We start from the raw sequence: 18,737 nt of genomic DNA, 5'->3' as shown, positions 1-18,737 counted from the left end.
CATCGTTACAAATGAAGCTTGAGGATGACTTTTTGTAGAAGAACTAATATTTGCAAAGAAAGGGGACGACATTTTCTAGTAAGTGTTAGCCAGGAGCAGCCACCCCCAAGTACATTTTATTCCCAGGTATATTTATTTTGGGACTAATAGCAATCAAAACAGAGTAAGCGGAAGGTCTTTTTTGTAAGGGTAAGATGACTGTGTTCCTGCAGCCTGGACGCTGACTGCTGCAATGAAATTGGATCTCTTGAGCATGTCTTCCAAGGACAAATTTGGATAGTAAGCCAGGTAGAAGGCCAAAGATCCCACAAAGCTGTCACCAGCACCCTGTAATTAAAAGCACACTTTTGAAGACAAGCATGTAGTCAATCTGTTGCCCAAACTGCATATTTTAAAAATATTTAAGTAAACTTAATTTTAGTTTTAGATTTATAGAAAAGGTACAAGGATAATACAGAGTTTCCATGTACTCATACCCAGTTCTGTTAACATCTTACTGTGGTACATTTATCACCACTAAAGAAATAATATATTATTAACTGAACTTCATACTTTTTTTCAGATTTTACTAGTTTTGCTTAATGTCCTTTTTCTGTTCCACGATCCCATCCAGCATGCCATATTACATTTAATTGTCATATTTGCATAGACTCCTGTAGGCTGTGATAGTTTCTTAGACATTCTTTGTTTTTGGTGATTTTTTTTTTTTTTAAGAGACATGGTCTTACTCTGTTGCCCAGGCTGAAGTGTAGTGGCACAATCATAGCTCACTGCAGCCTGGGCTCAACTCCTGAGTGAACTCCTGCTGGGCACTGGCAATCCTCCTGCTTCAGCCTCCCAAGTAGCCGGAACTACAGGCATGTGCAACACCTGGCTAGGTTTTAAAAATTTTAATTAAAAAAAAAAAAAAAAAAAAAGACAGGGTCTCACTATGTTGACTAGCCTGGTCTTGAACTGCTGGCCTCAAGCAATCCTCCTGCCTCAGCCTCCCAAATGCTGGGATTACAGGTGTGAGCCACTGCACCTGGCTGTTGTTGATGACTTTGATAGTTTCGAGGAGGACTGGTCACGTATTTTGTAGCACGTATCTTAATTGAGATATGTCCGTTTTTCTCACAGGCTGTGGTTATGGTTTTTGGGAGGAAGACCACAGAGGTGAAATGTCATTTTCATCACATCATCTGAAGGGTACATACGATCAACATGACTTCTCACTGATGGTGTTAACCTTGATCACCTGGCTAAGGTAGTCTTTGCCAAGTTTATCCACTGTAAAGTTACTTTGCTCCCTTTTTTCATGTTGCACTCTTTTTTTTTTAATTTTTTTTTTTCATATTGGAAAGCAAGTCATTAAGTGTATTCCACTCTTAAAGGTTGGGGAATTATTCCCTGAAGTTATGCTCTATCTTCTTAAGGGTGGAGTTTCTATGTTCTATCTCCTTAAGGGTGGAGTTTCTACATAAATTATTTGGAATTCTTCTGTATGGGAGATTGGTCTCTTCCATTTATTTATTCAGTCATTTATATCAGTATGAACTCATCGTTATTTGTTTTATTCTTTGGGCTATAATTCAATGCCATATTATTTTGTTGTTCAAATTGTTCCAGCTTTGGCCATTGGGAGCTTTTCCAGTTGGCTTCCGTGTCCCTTTGACATACGCCCATCCTTTTGGTTTTGAGTACTTTCTGGCATTACAAGATGCCCCAGGGGGCCGGGCGTGGTGGCTCACACCTGTAATCCCAGCACTTGGGAGGCTGAGGTGGGCACATGGCTTGAGCCCAGGAGTTTGAGACCAGACTGGGCAACATGGCAAAGCCTTGCCTCTACAAAAACAAAACAAACAAAATCCCCCAAGATGCTCCAGGGTCATCTTGTATAGTCCCTGCCCTAGCCCTAGAATTAACCATTTCTTCATTAAAAATGCATGCAGAAAGAGCTGACAGCCATTTGATATTATTTCTAAACCAAATATAGGGGCACATCAAGTTTCTTTCCATTTTCTCTGAAGCTCCAAAGATCCAAGCTGGTGAAGGCCATGGAGACACAAAACATCCTGAGAAAGTCTATGGACGTGTGCCTTTGGACAGAGCAATACCTTGTCATGTTTGGCTAACAATTGTGTTCAGGACAATTTAAATGTGACTACACAGTCTCACTTGAAAAACCATTCTTGTATTCAACAGCTCTCAGGGTCGTTTTCTACCTCTTTCCAGTTTGCTGGTTCCTTAGACCAGGCTTTCATAACAAATCTTGAGGCTATACCTCAGGCTTTTTAAAGAACCTTGGCATGCAAGACTGTTCCAGTCACAGTTGATGTATTTGATAGGCTATGTGCCCAGCACAGTGATGGGTGCTAGAAAAGGACTAAAATCCATTGTGGATTAAATGCTAAATAGCATGGCAGAATTTGTAAGCGCTGTTAGATTTTAAGAAGGGGTTTGAAGAAAGGCCCCCCAAGAAGGGAGCCCTTATAGAACGAGCCAGATTTATAAAGAGAAGGCAGACCTCAAAGAATAAAGACACAGGAGGAGAAAGGACCAGAGTGAGCTCATGAAACCATGAGTGGCTTTAAGGAGAATGACATTTCCCCTTGTTTTCACAGACAAAGCCATCAATATTAAATTCGCCAAGGGGTGATAGTAATGCAGCTGTGAATGCAACTTTCATTCCCCCCATGAATGTTGTCTGAGTGCCTAAAATGTGTTAGGCCCTATGCTAGGTGCTTTGCAACCTTTACTGGTCTTTCCTGAAGGATGCAATGGAGAAAGAGACAGACATGGTTCCTTCCCACTCGCATTTTACAGCACAGCAGCTGACATGAGGAAGGTCTGAAACCTGAGGAATTGGAGGGTGAGCTGACTGGAGGGTTATTACAAAAACATGGAAAATGCCACAAGATATGAAGAGCTATGGCAAACTCCCAGATGCCAAGTCTTGACTCCTCCTTACATTATATACAAAATTAAATTCCAGCTAAAGTCTTGAATGTAAAAAACAAAACAGTACAATAATAAGATGAATATTTTGATGAATATTTTTGTATAACCCCAGACAGGGAAAACATAAGTCAGTAAACACAAAAAGACATAATGAAAAAAATAACAGGTTTTTAATTTTATAAACATATTTTAAAAATATGTCCAAAGACACTATAAATAAAGCCAACTGAAAAAGTACAGATTTGGTGAAAATCCTTGCAATACATGTAACATATCCTCATTATTCAAAGAATATCTTCAAATTGCTAGGAAAAAGACAAATGTAGGATAAAAGTGAATAAAGATATAGACCTGCAATTTCAGAAAAGGAAATGTATATGGTCAGTAATAAACATATGAAAAGATGGTCAATGACTAGAAAATGTATAATGCTTAGCTGGGTGCAGTGGCTCACGCCTGTAATCCCAGCACTTTGGGAGGCTGAGGTGGGCGGATCACGAGGTCTGGAGTTCAAGACCAGCCTGGCCAAGATGGTGAAACCCTGTCTCCACTAAAAATACAAAAATTAGCCGGGCATGGTAGCACGTGCCTGTAATCCCAGCCACTCGGGAGGCTGAGGCAGAAAATTGCTTAAACCCGGGAGGTGGGGGTTGCAGTGAGCCGCGATCGCGCCACTACACTTCAGCCTGGGTGACAGAGCGAGACTCCATTTCAAACAAACAACAACAACAACAAAAAGACAGAATATGCGTAATGCTCTTTGATTCAACAATTTCAATCCTGCTCCTGGGAATCTCCTACAGAAGGAAAAGCTCCTGTAATATAGGAATATAGGTACAAAGATGCTTATTGCTGCATTATTTTCAAAGGCAAAACATCTACCAAATAGGATGAATAAACTGGCACATTCTTATTATGGAAAAGTATTCAGCTATTAATGAGAAAAGTCTAGCAATATAAGCACATACTTGGAGAAATATCCATTAGTTAAGTCAAAAAAGGAGGTTTCTGCGTCCATGATCCCATTTGGGGGAAAAGAAATAAAAGAATGAAAAAAAGACAAATACCTATCTGTATGAGCATACGTGGGGTTTTTTTTTTTGTTTTTTTTTTTTGTTTTTTTTTGTTTTTGTTTTTTTTTTTTTGAGACAGGGTTTTGCTCTTGTTGCCCAGGCTGGAGTGCAATGGCACGATCTCGGCTCACAGCAACCTCCGCCTCCCAGGTTCAAGCGATTCTCCTGCCTCAGCCTTCCGAGTAGCTGGGACTACAGGCGCATCACGCCTGGCTAATTTTGTATTTTTAGTAGAGACGGGGTTTCTCCATGTGGGTCAGGCTGGTCGTTTTTTTTTTGAGACGGAGTCTGGCTCTGTCGCCCAGGCTGGAGTGCAGTGACGCGATCTCGGCTCACTGCAAGCTCCGCCTCCCGGGTTCACGCCATTCTCCTGCCTCAGCCTCCTGAGTAGCTGGGACTACAGGCGCCGCCACCACGCCCGGCTTTTTGTATTTTTAGTAGAGACAGGGTTTCACCGTGTTAGCCAGGATGGTCTCGATTTCCTGACCTCCTGATCTGCCCGCCTCGGCCTCCCAAAGTGCTGGGATTACAGGCGTGAGCCACCGCGCCCGGCGTCAGGCTGGTCTTAAACTCCCGACCTCAGGTAATCTGCCCGCCTCGGCCTCCCAAAATCCTGGGATTATAGGCATGAGCCACTGCGCCTGGCCCAGCACATGTGTATTTTTTAAAAAGAATATAGAGAATATAGAATGAAGGATATGTATCAAATTGTGAATATTTGGTTTTCTTATGTGCCAGGTACAGGGACAGTGATCTTTTCTTTATGTACTTCTATATTGTTTGATTTATTATAAGTTTATAATATTTTTCCAAAAAAGTTTAAGCTAACAAAAGGATGAATAGGTTAGCCATGCCTCTGTGCCTGCCTACCTTGCACCCTGGCAGGAGGCAGAAAGGAGACATTCTGGCATTGCCAACAGAAATCAGGTTTACCTACCCCTCTGATAGCTACCGGGGTATTTCTGGCTGCAGACAAGGTTTTTTAGAAAGTTTTAAAAATATGGCTGGGCTCTGTGGCTCATGCTTGTAATCCCAGCACTTTGGGGGGCCGAGGCGGGTGGATCATGAGGTCAGGAGTTCAAGACCAGCCTGGCCAAGATGGTGAAACCCTGTCTCTACTAAAAATACAAAAAATTAGCCGGGCGTGGTGGTGGGTGTGCCTGTAATCCCAGCTACTCAGGAGACTGAGGCAGAGAACTGCTTGAACCAAGGAGGTGGAGGTTGCAGTGAGCCAAGACCATGCCACTGCACTCCAGCCTGGGCAACAGAGTGAGACTCTGTCTCAAAAAAAAAAAAAGAAAGTTTAAAAAATATTACACCCACACCTGAAAACACTCTTAAAATCACTAAAATTCTTTTCCACTACAGCCAAGGCCAGGGAAACACAGGGCTTGGTGGAACTGTGTGTGCTGGAAGCATTATTTAGGCAGCAACAATTCTCACAATTTGATTACCCTTCATTCTCAGGGCTACATTACATGTTGCTTTTTTCTTTCTTTCTTTTGAGACACGGTCTCGCTCTGTCACTCAGGATGGAGTGCAGTAGCATAATCATAGCTCACTGATGCCTTGATCTCCCAGGCTCAAGCAATCCTTCCACCTCAACCTCCTGAGTAGCTGGGACCACAGGTGTGCAACACTATACCCAGCTAATCTTTTTATTTTTTGTAGAGATGAGGTTGGCCAGGCACAGTGGCTCACATCTGTAATCCCAGCACATGGGGAGCAAGACCAGCCTGGGCAATGTTGCGAAGCCCTGTCTCTACAAAAAACATAAAAATTAGCTGGGCATTGAGGTGTGTGCCTGTAGTCCTAGCTACCTGGTAGCCTGAGGCAGGAGGATCACCTGAACTCAGGGATGTCGAGCCTGCAGTGAGCTGTGATCATGTCACTGCACTCTAGCCTGGGCGAAAGAGTGAGATCCTGTCTAAATAAACAAATAAATAAATAGGCAGGGTCTTCCCATAAATAGATAGGCTGGTCTCAAACTCCTGGGCTCAAGGGATCCTCCCGCCTTGGCCTCCCAAAGTGCTGGGATTACAGGTACGAGACGCTGTGCCTGGCCTACACACTGTGTTGCTAGAGAATAAAAGATAAGTCCTTCCTATATTAAAAATGGGGGGTTCCCAATAAAGAAAACTCTAGACTAGATGGCTTCGCTGGATAGTCCTTGCAAACATTTAAGTAAGAAGTAATCCTAATTCTACACAAATTCTTTAAGAAAATAGAAGAGCCGGCCGGGCACGGTGGCTCAAGCCTGTAATCCCAGCACTTTGGGAGGCCGAGACGGGTGGATCATGAGGTCAGGAAATCGAGACCATCCTGGCTAACACGGTGAAACCCCGTCTCTACTAAAAAATACAAAAAACTAGCCGGGTGAGGTGGCGGGCCTCTGTAGTCCCAGCTACTTGGGAGGCTGAGGCAGGAGAATGGCGTGAACCCGGGAGGCGGAGCTTGCAGTGAGCTGAGATCCGGCCACTGCACTCCAGCCTGGGCGACAGAGCGAGACTCCGTCTCCAAAAAAAAAAAAAAAAAAAGAAAATAGAAGAGCCAGGGAAACACTTTATAATGCTAGCGTCACCATGATACCAAAACCAGACAATGACATTGCAAGAAAACAAAAAAGATCAATACCCTTTGTGAATATAGATGTAAAAACCTTAACTTTTTTAAAGCAAATTAAATGTGTGTGTGTGTGTGTATATATAATATATGATAATACATCATGACCAAGTAGAATTTATCCCAGGAATGCAAGATTGGTTTAACATTTTAAAAAATCAATGTAATTCAGTAATATTAAAAACCTTATGATTATATCAACAGGAGATGAAAAAGCATGTCACAAAATTCTACATTCATTCATGATAAATGTTCAGCAAATTTAGAAAGAAGATGTAACTTGATCTTCTTGATAAAGAGCATTTATGAAAAATCTACAGGTAACATCATGCTCAACCAGAAAGACTGAATGCTTCCTCCCTAATACAGGGAACAAATCAAAGATGTCTGTTCTCACTACTTCTACTCAACACTGTACTGGATTGCCTAGCCAGTGCAAAAGGACAGGGGAAAAAAAAGAAAGAAAAGGCATACAGATTGAAAAGGAAGAAGTAAAACACCTTTTCTTTGTAGATGACATAGTGACCTATGTAGAAAATCCTAGGAAGTCCAGCCAAAAAGCTGCTAGAAATGGTGGGTTTAGCAAGGTAACAGGACACAAGGTCACTATAAAAAACCAATTGTGGCCAGGTGTGGTGGCTCACGCCTGTAATCCCAGCACTTTCGGAGGCCGAGGCAGGTGGGTAACAAGGTCAGGAGATCAAGACCATCAGGAGATCAAGACCATCCTGGCTAACATGGTGAAACCCCATCTGTACTAAAAATACAAAAAAAAAAAAAAAAAAAAGAGCCAGGCATGGTATCGGGCACCTGTAGTCCCAGCTACTCAGGAGGCTGAGGCAGGAGAATGGCATGAACCCGGGAGGTAGAACTTGCAGTGAGCCAAGATCGCGTCACTGCACTCCAGCCTGGGTGACAGAGCAAGACTCTGTCTCAAAAAAAAAAAAAAAAAAAAATTGTATTTCTATATATTAGCAATGAACAAGAACTCAAAGTTATGAAAACATTTGCAATAGCATTTTAAAAATGAAGTATTTAGGCTAAATTTAACTGAATATGTGTAAGATCTATCTATTCTTGCTATGGAAAGTTAAAGAAAAATAAATGGTGAGAGTTTCAAGGATTGGAAAACTCAATATTCCTAAGATATCAATTCTCCCCAAATTGATCTATAGATTAATGCAATTCCAATAAAAATCCCAGCCGGCAATTGTTGTAAATTAATAAACTGATTTAAAATGTACATGGAAATGGAAACGTTCTAGAATAGCCAAAACAGTTTTGAAAAAGAACCAAGTTACCAGGCTTACCATAAGCTACAGTAATTAGACAGTGAGATACTGACATAAGGATAGACATGTAGGTCACTTGATAACTTGATAGAAGAGTCCAGATACAGACCGACAAATATATGGTCAACTTATTTCCAACAAAGGAATAGGTTGAGTATCCCTTATCTGAAATACATGGGATCAGAGATGTTTTGGATTTCACTTTGTGTGTGTGTGTGTGTTATACTCACTGGTTGAGCATCTCTTATCCAAAAATTTGAAATCCAATATACTCCAATGAACATTTCTTTTGAGGATCAGGTTGGCAATGAAAAAATTTCAGATTTTGAAGTTATTTTTATTTTTATTTTTTGAGACAGGGTCTCACTCTGTTGCCCAGGCTGGAGTGTGGTGGCATGATCTTGGCTCACTGTAACCTCTGCCTCCTGGGTTCAAGCAATCCTCCCATTTCAGCCTCCCAAGTAACTGGGAGTATAGATGTGTGCCACCACACCCGGCTTTTTTTTTTTTTTTTTTTTTGAGTCAGAGTCTCACTCTATAGCCCAGGTTGGAGTGCAGTGGTGTGATCTTGACTCACTGTAACCTCTGCCTCCTGGGTTCAAGCAATTCTCCTGCCTCAGCCTCCCAAATAGCTGGGATTACAGGCACCTGCCACCATGCCTGGCTAATTTTTGTATTTTTAGTAGAGATGTGGTTTCACCATATTGGCCAGGCTGGTCTTGAGCTCCTGACCTTGTGATCTGCCCACCTCGCCTCCCAAAGTGCTGGGATTACAGGCGTGAACCATCGTGCTTGGCCGGCATTTTTTTTTTTTTGGTGTGTGTGTGTGTGTATTTGTGTGTGTATGTATATGTGTATGTGTGTGTGTGTGTGTGTGTGTGTGTATATGGAGAGAGAGAGAGAGAGAGAGAGAGAGAGATAGGGTTTCACCATGTTGCCCAGGCTGGTCTTGAACTCCTGGGCTCAAGCGATCTACCTGCCTAGGCCTCTTGAAGTGCTAGGATTACAAGTGTGATTACAGGGATTATGGTGCACCTGGCCCATGATTTTGAAGCATTTTGGACTGCAGATTTTGGGTTAGGGAAACTCAACCTGTACCCAGTAATTCAATGGAGGAAAGGGCAGTCTTTTAAACAAATGGTTCTGGAACAAATGGATATCCATATGCAAGAACACAAACCCTTACCTCACACCACAGACAACAATTAACTAAAAATGGGTCACAAACCTAAATGTAAGAGTTGAAACAACAAACTTCTAGAAGAAGACAGGAGAAAATCTGTAACCTTGTGCTAGGCAGATTTCTTAGGACACCAAAAGCACGAAGATTAAAAAACCTGATAAACTGAAATTTATCAAAATTTAAAGCCTTTGCCCTTCAAAAGAATATCAAAAGATAAGCCATGGACTAGGATAAAATATTTGCAAAACATGTATCTGACAAAGAGCTGTTATAACTCAATAATACAACCCAATAAGACCAACAACCCAATAAAAATGGGCAAGAGATTTGAACAGAAGTTTCATCAAAGAAGCTTCATCATGCATATGCCAAATAAGTATATGAAAAGATGCTCAATATAATCAGACACTAGGGAAATGCAAATTCAAAACACAATGAGATGGCATTATATACCTAGTACAAAGACTAAAATATTTAAAGCTGAAAGTACCAAAAATTGGCGTAAATGTCCTGGAGATATGAAAAGTCTTATTCATTGCTTGTGGGAATGCAAAATGATAGAGACACTTTGGAAAATAGTTTGGCAGCTTCCTAATAATGTTAAACATATACTTATAAAACCCAGCAATTCTATTCCTAGCTATTTATCCAAAAGAAATGAAAGCATATATCCACATAAAGACCTATATGTGAATGTTTACAGCAGCATTATTTATAATCACTCCAAACTGGAAACAATCCAGATGTCCTAGAACTGACGAATGGATAAACAAACTGTGGCACATCCAGACAAGGCAATATTACTTAGCAATAAAATGGAAGGAACTGCTGATAAAACAGCATGGATGAATCTCAAAAGAATTATGCTAAGTGGGAGAAGCCAGGCACAAAAGATTACATGTCACATCGTATGATTTCTGTGATGGTGAATTTTGTGTTAACTTGACTAGGCTGAATGATGCCCACATAGCTGGTTAAACATTATTTCTGTTTAATAGAAATAATGTTTCTGTGTCTGTGATGGTGTTTCTGGAAGAGACTGTCATTTTAATTTGTAGACCGAGTGAAGAAGATCGGTCCTCACCAATGTGGGCAGGCATCTTCTAATCTGTTGAGGGCGTGGATGGAACTAAAAGGCAGAAGGGCAAATTCTTTCTCTCTCTTCTTGAGCTAGGACATCTATGTTCTCCCCTCTCCCTCCGCACATTAACTGGGATCTCAGGTCTTTGACCTCAGACTAAACGGTACCACTGGCTTTCCTATTTCTCCATCTTGCAGACCGTGGGCCTTCTTGCCTTCCATAACTGCACGTGTCAATTCCCATAATAAATCTACACACACACTTGGGCCGGGCGCGGTGGCTCACGCCTGTAATCCCAGCACTTTGGAAGGCCGAGGTGGGCGGATCACGAGGTCAGGAGATCAAGACCATCCTGGCTAACACGGTGAAACCCCGTCTCTACTAAAAATACAAAAAAATTAGCTGGGCGTAGTGGCGGGCGCCTGTAGTCCCAGCTACTCCGGAAGCTGAGGCAGGAGAATGGCATGAACCCGGGAGGCAGAGCTTGCAGTGAGCCGAGATCGCGCCACTGCACTCCAGCCTGGGCGACAGAGTGAGACTCCATCTCAAAAAAAAAAAAAATAATAAAATAAAATAAAAAATAAATCTACACACACACACACACACACAAAATACATATACATATACATATACATATACATATACATATACATATACATCTCTCCATCTGATTTCTCTGGTGAACCCCAGCTAATATCAATTCATGTATATGAAATCCTAGAAAAGGCAAAAATGTAGCAGCAGAAAGCAGGTCAAGGGCTGGGGAGTATTGACTGCAAAAGGACTGCACAGGAACTTTCTGGGGTGATAAAAATACTCTAGGTTATGATTATAGTAGTGACTAAATGACTGCATACATTCATCAAAACTCATTGAATCTGCACTGAAAATGGGTAAAATCTTATTGTATAAAAATTATATCTAATACAACTGATTTTTTAAAAAGGCAAAGGAGTGGGTATGTGTATTGAGTTATACAGGAATGTCAGGTTTGAAAACCTTGACAGTTATTTCCTGGGTTTACTATTGATTTACTCCCAAGTGTGTGGTTGAGATAATTATTGAGATTTACTGTGGGCCATGCTTAAGTGTTTTGATTGGCATATGGGAATTTATTTGTCCTTATACTGAGAGCTCGAATTCTACCTCTGCTCTTCCAGTCTAAAGATTTCTTTCTTCTGGCAGCGTGGGCTTTGGAGTAACACAGACCTGTATGTGAATCTTGGCCTCACCACTTTCTAGCTTTATGACATTGGGGAAATTAATGTAAATTCTCTGTGACTTTGTTTTCTTATACATAAAATGAAGTTATTAACATCTTTCTCATAAGGATTTTGTGAACATTAAAAAACAGCTCAACTTTCAATAGAAGAGATAAATTAAAAAATAAAAGCTAAACAATTGTTAGTTCTTTCCTTTCTGACCAAAAGCATTTCTGTCTTTTCCCTAATTAAAAGTTGATGGCTTTGTTTCCACGGAATCTATCATCCCTTGGTGCTCAATCTTTTAACCTAAAATCAATGACCAGAAATCTTAACACATGTTGTTTCTTCATTTATTTTTCTACTTCCTCCCTTGACCTCCCTTGCTCTTTTGCACACCCTCTGCACAGACTGGGCATGTTCACTTCACTGCTGGTTTATGCTCTGCCTTTCTCCTGCTCCTTCTTGCTCTGCCAAGTCCCCCTTTCTCTGTGTCTAGTTTGGAAGCTGTGGATCCTGCCAGTCTTCTTTACCTTTTTGGGCCTTCATTCAAAACTGTTTGCTGTCTTTCTTTAGAAGGCCCTGCTCCTTTATGATATCTTCCCAGAGTACCTCATTTTTTTTTTTTTTTGAGACAGAGTCTTGCTCTATTGCCCAGGCTGGAGTGCAGTGGCATGATCTCGGCTCACTGCAACCTCCGCCTCCTGTGTTCACGCCATTCTCTGGCCTCAGCCTCCCGAGTAGCTGGGACTACAGGCACCCGCCACCACGCCCGGCTAATTTTTTGTAATTTTAGTAGAGACAGGGTTTCACCGTGTTAGCCAGGATGGTCTCAATCTCCCGACCTCATGATCCGCCCGCCTCGGCCTCCCAAAGTGCTGGGATTATAGGCATGAGCCACTGTGCCCGGGCCCAGAGTACCTCATTTTGCCAAAGTTACTTGAAACACTTCAACAACCTATGTGCTTAACCTAACAATTCCTACAAAAGCTCAGCATTCTACTTCCTGTTTGCCTTGGTGTAGAGTGGAGTATAGATTAAATGGTCAAGTCCACATCAAGAAAGAGCTCTGATTGCAATTAGGTTGACTCATCCACAAAATGCAAAAGCAATTTACTTAAAGGATTCTGAAAATAGATCAATTGTTAACAGTGACATTAAATGTTATTAAGAATCCACAAGTCTATACTGATATAAAATAAATAAATAAATACTGGAGAAAGAAAAATTCTTCCTTACAGTAGAATGCCAGCTAGTAAAAACCTTTAAAAAGTCACTATTGTGCAACTATCATAGTGCTGTCTGATTCAGGGAGGAATCATCAGTGGAGGCATTAACACTGCTGGGTAAAGGTAGGATGAAGGTAGGATATTTACAAGTTATAAATAATCCCCCCCACAGATTATGTATTAATTACACAGGCAAAAAGAGTGACTGTACACTTGAGAAACTTGGGAGGCACCACCTTAACCAAGTGGCCAACAGTAGTATCACCGATAATAAGACAAACTGACACCACTGCTCCCTGATGTGGGGCCTGGAGAAGGACACGAGGTCACGGATGTAGCATTCCTGCCTCAAATGCATAAGACAGACCTAAATTGACATGCATTCTACAAAACAATGAGCCTGTGCTGTTCGAAAAATATCAATGCCATGAAAGACAACATAGTTTACGAACCTGTTTCATATTCAAGGAGACTAAAGCAATACATAGTCTTGGATTGGATCCTGAACCAAAAATTATAAAAAACCACTATTGGGACATTATTAGACTGTACATATAAGATTATCTCCATGTAAAACTTCTTGAATTTGATAATTATATTGTACTTTTGTTATGTCCTTTTTTTCAGGAGACATATCCTGAAGTACTAAGAGGTAGAATCATGATGTTTGTGACTTACTCTCAAATCGAAAAAAAGATATTAATGTATTTTGAGAGAAAGCAATCAAACAAATGTGGCAAAATGCTAACATCGGGGAAACTAGGTGAAGAGTATATGGGACTACTGCAACTTTTCTGTAAGTTTTACTTTTTAAAAATAAAAAATTTTATTAAAGAAGTTGTGGTGGCATGGTGGCTCATGCCTGTAATCCTAGCACTTTGGGAGGCCGAGGCTGGTGGATCACCTGAGGTCGGGAGTTCAAGACCAGCCTGACCAACGTGGAGAAACCCCATGTCTACTAAATACAAAATTAGCTGGGCGTGGTGGCACATGCCTGTAATCCCAGCTGTTTGGGAGGCTGAGGCAGGAGAATTGCTTGAACCTGGGAGGTGGAGGTTGTGATGAGCCGAGATTGCACCATTGCACTCCAGCCTGGGCAACGAGAGCGAAACTCCGTCTCAAAAAAAAAAAAAAAAAAAAAAAAAAAAAAAAAGGTTTTAAAAATCCCATGTGTAAGAAGGAAATCAATATCAGTCACTCTTTGTGAATTTGCAAATGGGCCAATTCCTGCCCCTGAATGATTTCTCTTTCTTTTTAAGTAAGGGGACATCTGCTACAAGTTGGGGTGGACTGAAGTGAAGCTCTTTCCCACACTTGGAAATACCAACCTCATTGAGGCAGTTTCCACTGTAATCATGAACTAGACAATGACACTCCCATGAACAATGAGAGGATTGGGAGGAACACTTTTTTTTCTTTTTCTTTTTCTTTTGAGCTGGAGTTTTCGCTCTTGTTGCCCAGGCTGGAGGCAATGGCGCGATCTCGGCTCACTGCAACCTCCGCCTCCCAGGTTCAAGCAATTCTCCTGCCTCAGCCTCCCAAGTAGCTGGGATTACAAGTGTGTGTCACCACGCCTGGCTAATTTTTGTATTTTTAGTAGAGACAGGGTTTCAACATGTTGGCCAGGCTGGTCTCAAACTCCTGACCTTGGGTGATCTGCCTGCCTCGGCCTCCCAAAGTGCTGGGATTACAGGTGTAAGCCACTGTGCCCAGCCTGGTAGGAACACTTTTTAACTGTGACAGTGATTGCCAAAAAACAAAAAGCTGAGGCCTGGGATGTTAGTGACAGCCCTGTTGTGATGGTATCCAGCACCCTGTGCCAAGACCACTGCTGGTTTCTTCTGTTTTCAACCAAGAACCATGACAGAGGCAATCTCCATGTGTTAAACTCTCATGAGAGGTCGGAAATCCTGTCCATGTCTTTCCCTGCTGACTCCTTAGAGTTTTACAATCCTTAAAAGTACTGGGCATTCAATTAATACTTGCTGATGGACCGTCTCTCAGATGCCCCAGTCTCCACCTTCTCACCAGATGTGAGATGCAGGGGTTCTGTGTTTTTCTTCACAAAGAGGGCAGCAGTTGGACTACTGAGCCCCAAACCACAAAGAAGCAGGGAGCCTCCTGGCTGACAGGGGCCTTCAGGTCAAAGACAAGAAGGCTGATCTGAAAAGTCACATTACATCCAACAATGGAAAAACTCTTTGAAATTTAAACATAAAAGGGGCAGAAAAGGCCTTGTACTCTTCACAGAGGAGTGGAAGGGTAAGGAAGAGAGTGAACTTTTCCTGTTTGCTCTGCATCAAGAGGCAGCAAAGCTGGGTATTTATACACACACACACAACACTGACCTCATTTCATCTTCACACTGACCCCCCGACCACCCCCTACTGACACTTGAGGGAACTGAGTCTCAGAAACATCCAGTCATTTGTCCAGAGTCACACAGCTGGTAAATGGCAGAGCTGCACTTTGTACCCAGACCCAGCGATTCCTGCTCTCATCACGTTACACCACCCAGTGAAGGTTTGGGGCAAGCAGGCAAGGAGGGAGGGAAAAAGGAAGGAAATCAAGCTGAGAAGAGTCTCCCTTCCTTTTGACATCCTGTAATCCCTTTGTATTTCTCTTAGGACTCTGAGTTCATTGTGCTGAATGTTTTTTGTACAAGACTTTGCTCTGGGACAATCTGAACTCTCTTTAGGGTAGGTGGTACTACTCTGTCCCCTCTGTTTCTCCTGCTGCCTTGTCCCTTGCTTTGAGCTGACCTGACTTATTGGTCCTAGCTCTATCATGTTCTTCTCTTCCCATGATCTCTTCTAAGGTGACCAGATGGCCCTTGCTGAACTACATGTGACTTTCTTTTGTGTTAGTGAAAATGAAGGTTAGGTTGCCACGGCCCAGAGTTACTTGATATTCTCATTGTTGAATCTATTTATACCACAAAGCTTTCAAGTGCCAATAAATTACTTGGCTGTTGATTCACATCTTCAGTATAACTATTTTTATACACTGGTATGATTTTTTTTTTTAAATGGAAAGTGCTTTAAAAGTAGGAGCTGTATTGTATCACTGTGATTTTCCTGTAAGTCAAGTACTTTCCAATCAATCATTCTTAGAATAATGAAATAGTTCTCATTGATACAACATGATGGTTTTAACCTTTTACTGAAAATTATTTTTGTGCCAAAAGGGGTGATGGCATAATTCATCTTCCTTCAATATAATACCCATGTGGCTACTACCCTTTGCCTTCTCACAGTGATTTCCTCTTAAGGAAGAGCTGCTCTTATAGAATGGGTGTGGCATCTGAAACCCCTGCCTTCCTGAGGTCCTTGACACTTCTGGGTTCTGAGTTCTAGGACAGGAAAATTGGCCCCATGGAATACCTGAGCCTTCTAGTGGGGGTGGGAGGGGTGCCAGTGGGGAGGGTTGAGGACTTGGCAGGGCTGGTGAGAGATGACACTCATGAGTAGCTGGTGAGATGACCCCAAGGGGAGAATCTGAAAGGCGGGCGCCCCTGAGGTCAGCGCCTGGAGCTGGGTATGGGTCTGGGTGGGCAGCCTCTGCTGCTAGGGCCCGAGGCAATGTTGCCATGGGCGGCTGGTTTCTCATTTCCCTTCCCCTCTGTTTCAGACAATCCTGTCTGTCCATAGCTGCCTCCCTCCCCCCTCCCTCCCACTGTCCCTTGCCTGCCTGGGCCGTGGACTATGGCCATGGGTTAGTTCCTTCACTGAACGTACCTGACTCATGTCCCTGCTTATTTTTTTTTTTTTTTCTCTTTTTTGAGACGGAGTCTCACTCTGTCGCCCAGGCTGGAGTGCAGTGGCGCGATCTCGGCTCACTGCAAGCTCCGCCTCCCAGGTTCAGGCCATTCTCCTGCCTCAGCCTCCCGAGTAGCTGGGACTACAGGCGACCACCACCTCGCCCGGCTAGTTTTTTGTATTTTTTAGTAGAGACGGGGTTTCACCGTGTTAGCCAGGATGGTCTCGCTCTCCTGACCTCGTGATCCACCCGTCTTGGCCTCCCAAAGTGCTGGGATTACAGGCGTGAGCCACCGCGCACGGCCTCCTGCTTCTTAAGGCTCTGCTCTCTTAATAAACGCTGTGGAGCTGGGAAATATGTGTGACATCCCCAGCAGAGCACACCTCCATGTTAATCTGAGTCTGCTGGTCTTCCATAGCTTTTGTTTTGAGGCTCTGCTCAGAGTCAGGCTCTCTGCTGAGTGCTTTGCATGTTATGGCCTTTGTTTTCATTAGAACCTGGGGGAGGTAGGCTTATTTGGGGCTGTGGTGTATGGTTAGGCAAAGTGGCATTGCGCAAGGGTGCCCAGCTGAGGGCTGAGAGTGGGCTGTGGGCCATGGCCAGCTCACTGAGCTGTGTGCCTATCCAGATGGGCAGCTTCTTCTATAATAATTTGCACAGAGTGTCATAGACGCCAGGAGCAACCCTGGGCCATCCTTATTTTACACTGAGGAAAATGGGATTTAAGGAGGTTAAATCACTTGTCCAGTGTAAAGAAAAGGTGGTAAATGGCAGTTGAGATTTGTACCAAGGTCATCTGTGCAGGAATCCAGCAGCAGAGCAGATGGAGAAGCTATTTTGGGGGAAAGAGACTGCCCACATTTTCCCGTTTCCCCATGGGAAGGCTTATATTTTCTGTAGTGATGAAGAAATACAGGGATGGAGGAGGGAAGGCTGTGAAGGTCCAGTGAGAATCCACTGCATGGGGGGCCCATTTTCCTCTGTGTGCTTGGGGCAGGAGCAGAGAACATGAACTAGTGTTGTCCTGGGCGAACTAGTGTTGTCCTGGGCAGGTGTGGGGAAGGAGCAGGGGTACAAAAGAATCAAAGGTTTCAGGAAAGAATATTTCAGATGAACAACCAGAGAGTCTGACCTGGATCAGGAAAGAAGAGAGGTCAAGAGGCAAGGAGAAAGTGCAGGGAACTAAGACAAGTGGGAATGGTGTAGCAGAGGTGAAAGCCAGGGGGTGCTTGGAGAGGAGGATGTGAGGTTTTACCAGAGAACTGAAGTGGTTTCAAGGAGGTACTAGCCATGTCCTGGAGGTTGTCATGGGAGTGGGAGGCTGCAATGGAATGGAGGTGAAGAGTCATTGGAGTAGAGGGCATCTAGGAGCTATGAGACTTCGTAATGGTTCATCCTCATGGCACTGAACTCATCCCACATCATGACAGCATTGGGGCAGAGAGAAAAATGGTCATGTAGACGCCAAAGTCCTAGATAAATACACATGGATCGAGAGAGGAAGTTGGGGTATATGTAGCCAAACAGTTTCAGCTGCTATGAATATAATGGGTCCTAAATCAATATCTTTAGCCCAGACTCTCGTCTGTCTTTGGATTTGTGTATCTAACCACCTGTGAGCCGGCTCAACCTGGCTCATGTCTCTTGCAGGCAACTCTAACTCAACACGGCTGAAATGAACTCAAAACTCTGCCTTAAAATGGGCCTCTTCTTATCTTTTCAGCTTGTGACACCTCCACACTGAAAACCTGGGGTTCTCCTGGGTATCTCCTTCCCATATACTTAATCAATCACCAGTTGCTGAGTTTAAATCCTAAACGTTTCTCAAATCTGTCCTCTCGTCTCCACCCCTACCCCCACTGCCCCAATAATGTTCACATCACCTCAGAGGGTCACATTAACTTCCTAGCCAGTCTCCCTACCTCCAGTCTGGACCCTTCCAGCCCATCCTCTACACTACTGCAAATCTGTCCATGTGGCCTCCGTGCCGTCAACTTCTTAACATGGCACATGAGGTTCCCACTTTTCCAGTTTCATCTCTTACTTCCTCCTATTCACTTAAGGAACTTACTTCTTCCTATTCAGTTATGGGTCTCAGCACATAGAGACACCTCGGCGTGGATTTTTCCCTAGGCTAACTCCTATACTCATTTTTGGAGATGCAGCTTGGGTATTAACTTGGTCATCACATATTTATTGCCTAGCACTATGTTCAAAGCACTGTGCTGTCCCTGAAACCACCAGTCTCAGGCCCTCTGGTTGCCCCCTGCCCTCCCCTCGAGGGTAGGACACCTGTCTTCGTCACTTCTGTGTCCTGAGACCTAGTGCAGGACCTGGACCATAGCTGAGGTAGGCA

General features: G+C 43.1%; 1 protein-coding gene and 1 long non-coding RNA gene across 6 annotated transcripts in view; one reads left to right on the top strand and one right to left on the bottom strand.

Annotated features, from left to right (window-relative positions):
* The window catches only part of LOC102134951 (uncharacterized), a 67,215-nt gene extending 65,971 nt beyond the window's left edge, over positions 1-1,244 (top strand). The window contains exon 4 of one of the 2 annotated variants that reach the window (XR_006691468.3): positions 1,120-1,244. This is a non-coding gene — a long non-coding RNA (uncharacterized lncRNA). The remainder of the gene's footprint in view (positions 1-1,119) is intronic. The other variant, XR_010580645.2, reaches the window with a different exon arrangement.
* Positions 1-18,737, bottom strand: part of RBKS (ribokinase) — a 112,162-nt gene that overhangs the window by 3,063 nt on the left and 90,362 nt on the right. For 2 of the 4 annotated variants that reach the window (XM_065527655.2, XM_005576240.4), the window contains one exon: positions 72-327. The exons of the other annotated variants lie outside the window; for them this stretch is intronic. Coding sequence is in view for 1 of the 2 variants with exons in the window: in XM_005576240.4 (XP_005576297.2) it covers positions 154-327 (174 nt within the window). In the remaining variant the exon portion in view is untranslated. Of the gene's footprint in view, positions 1-71; positions 328-18,737 lie in introns of those variants that run through there. 4 annotated transcript variants of the gene reach the window in all.

The sequence above is a fragment of the Macaca fascicularis genome, chromosome 13 (genome assembly GCF_037993035.2).
Source record: "Macaca fascicularis isolate 582-1 chromosome 13, T2T-MFA8v1.1".
NCBI lineage: Eukaryota > Metazoa > Chordata > Mammalia > Primates > Cercopithecidae > Macaca > Macaca fascicularis.
Note: the sequence above shows the minus strand (reverse complement) of the source record. Positions and strands in the feature narration are given on the sequence as shown.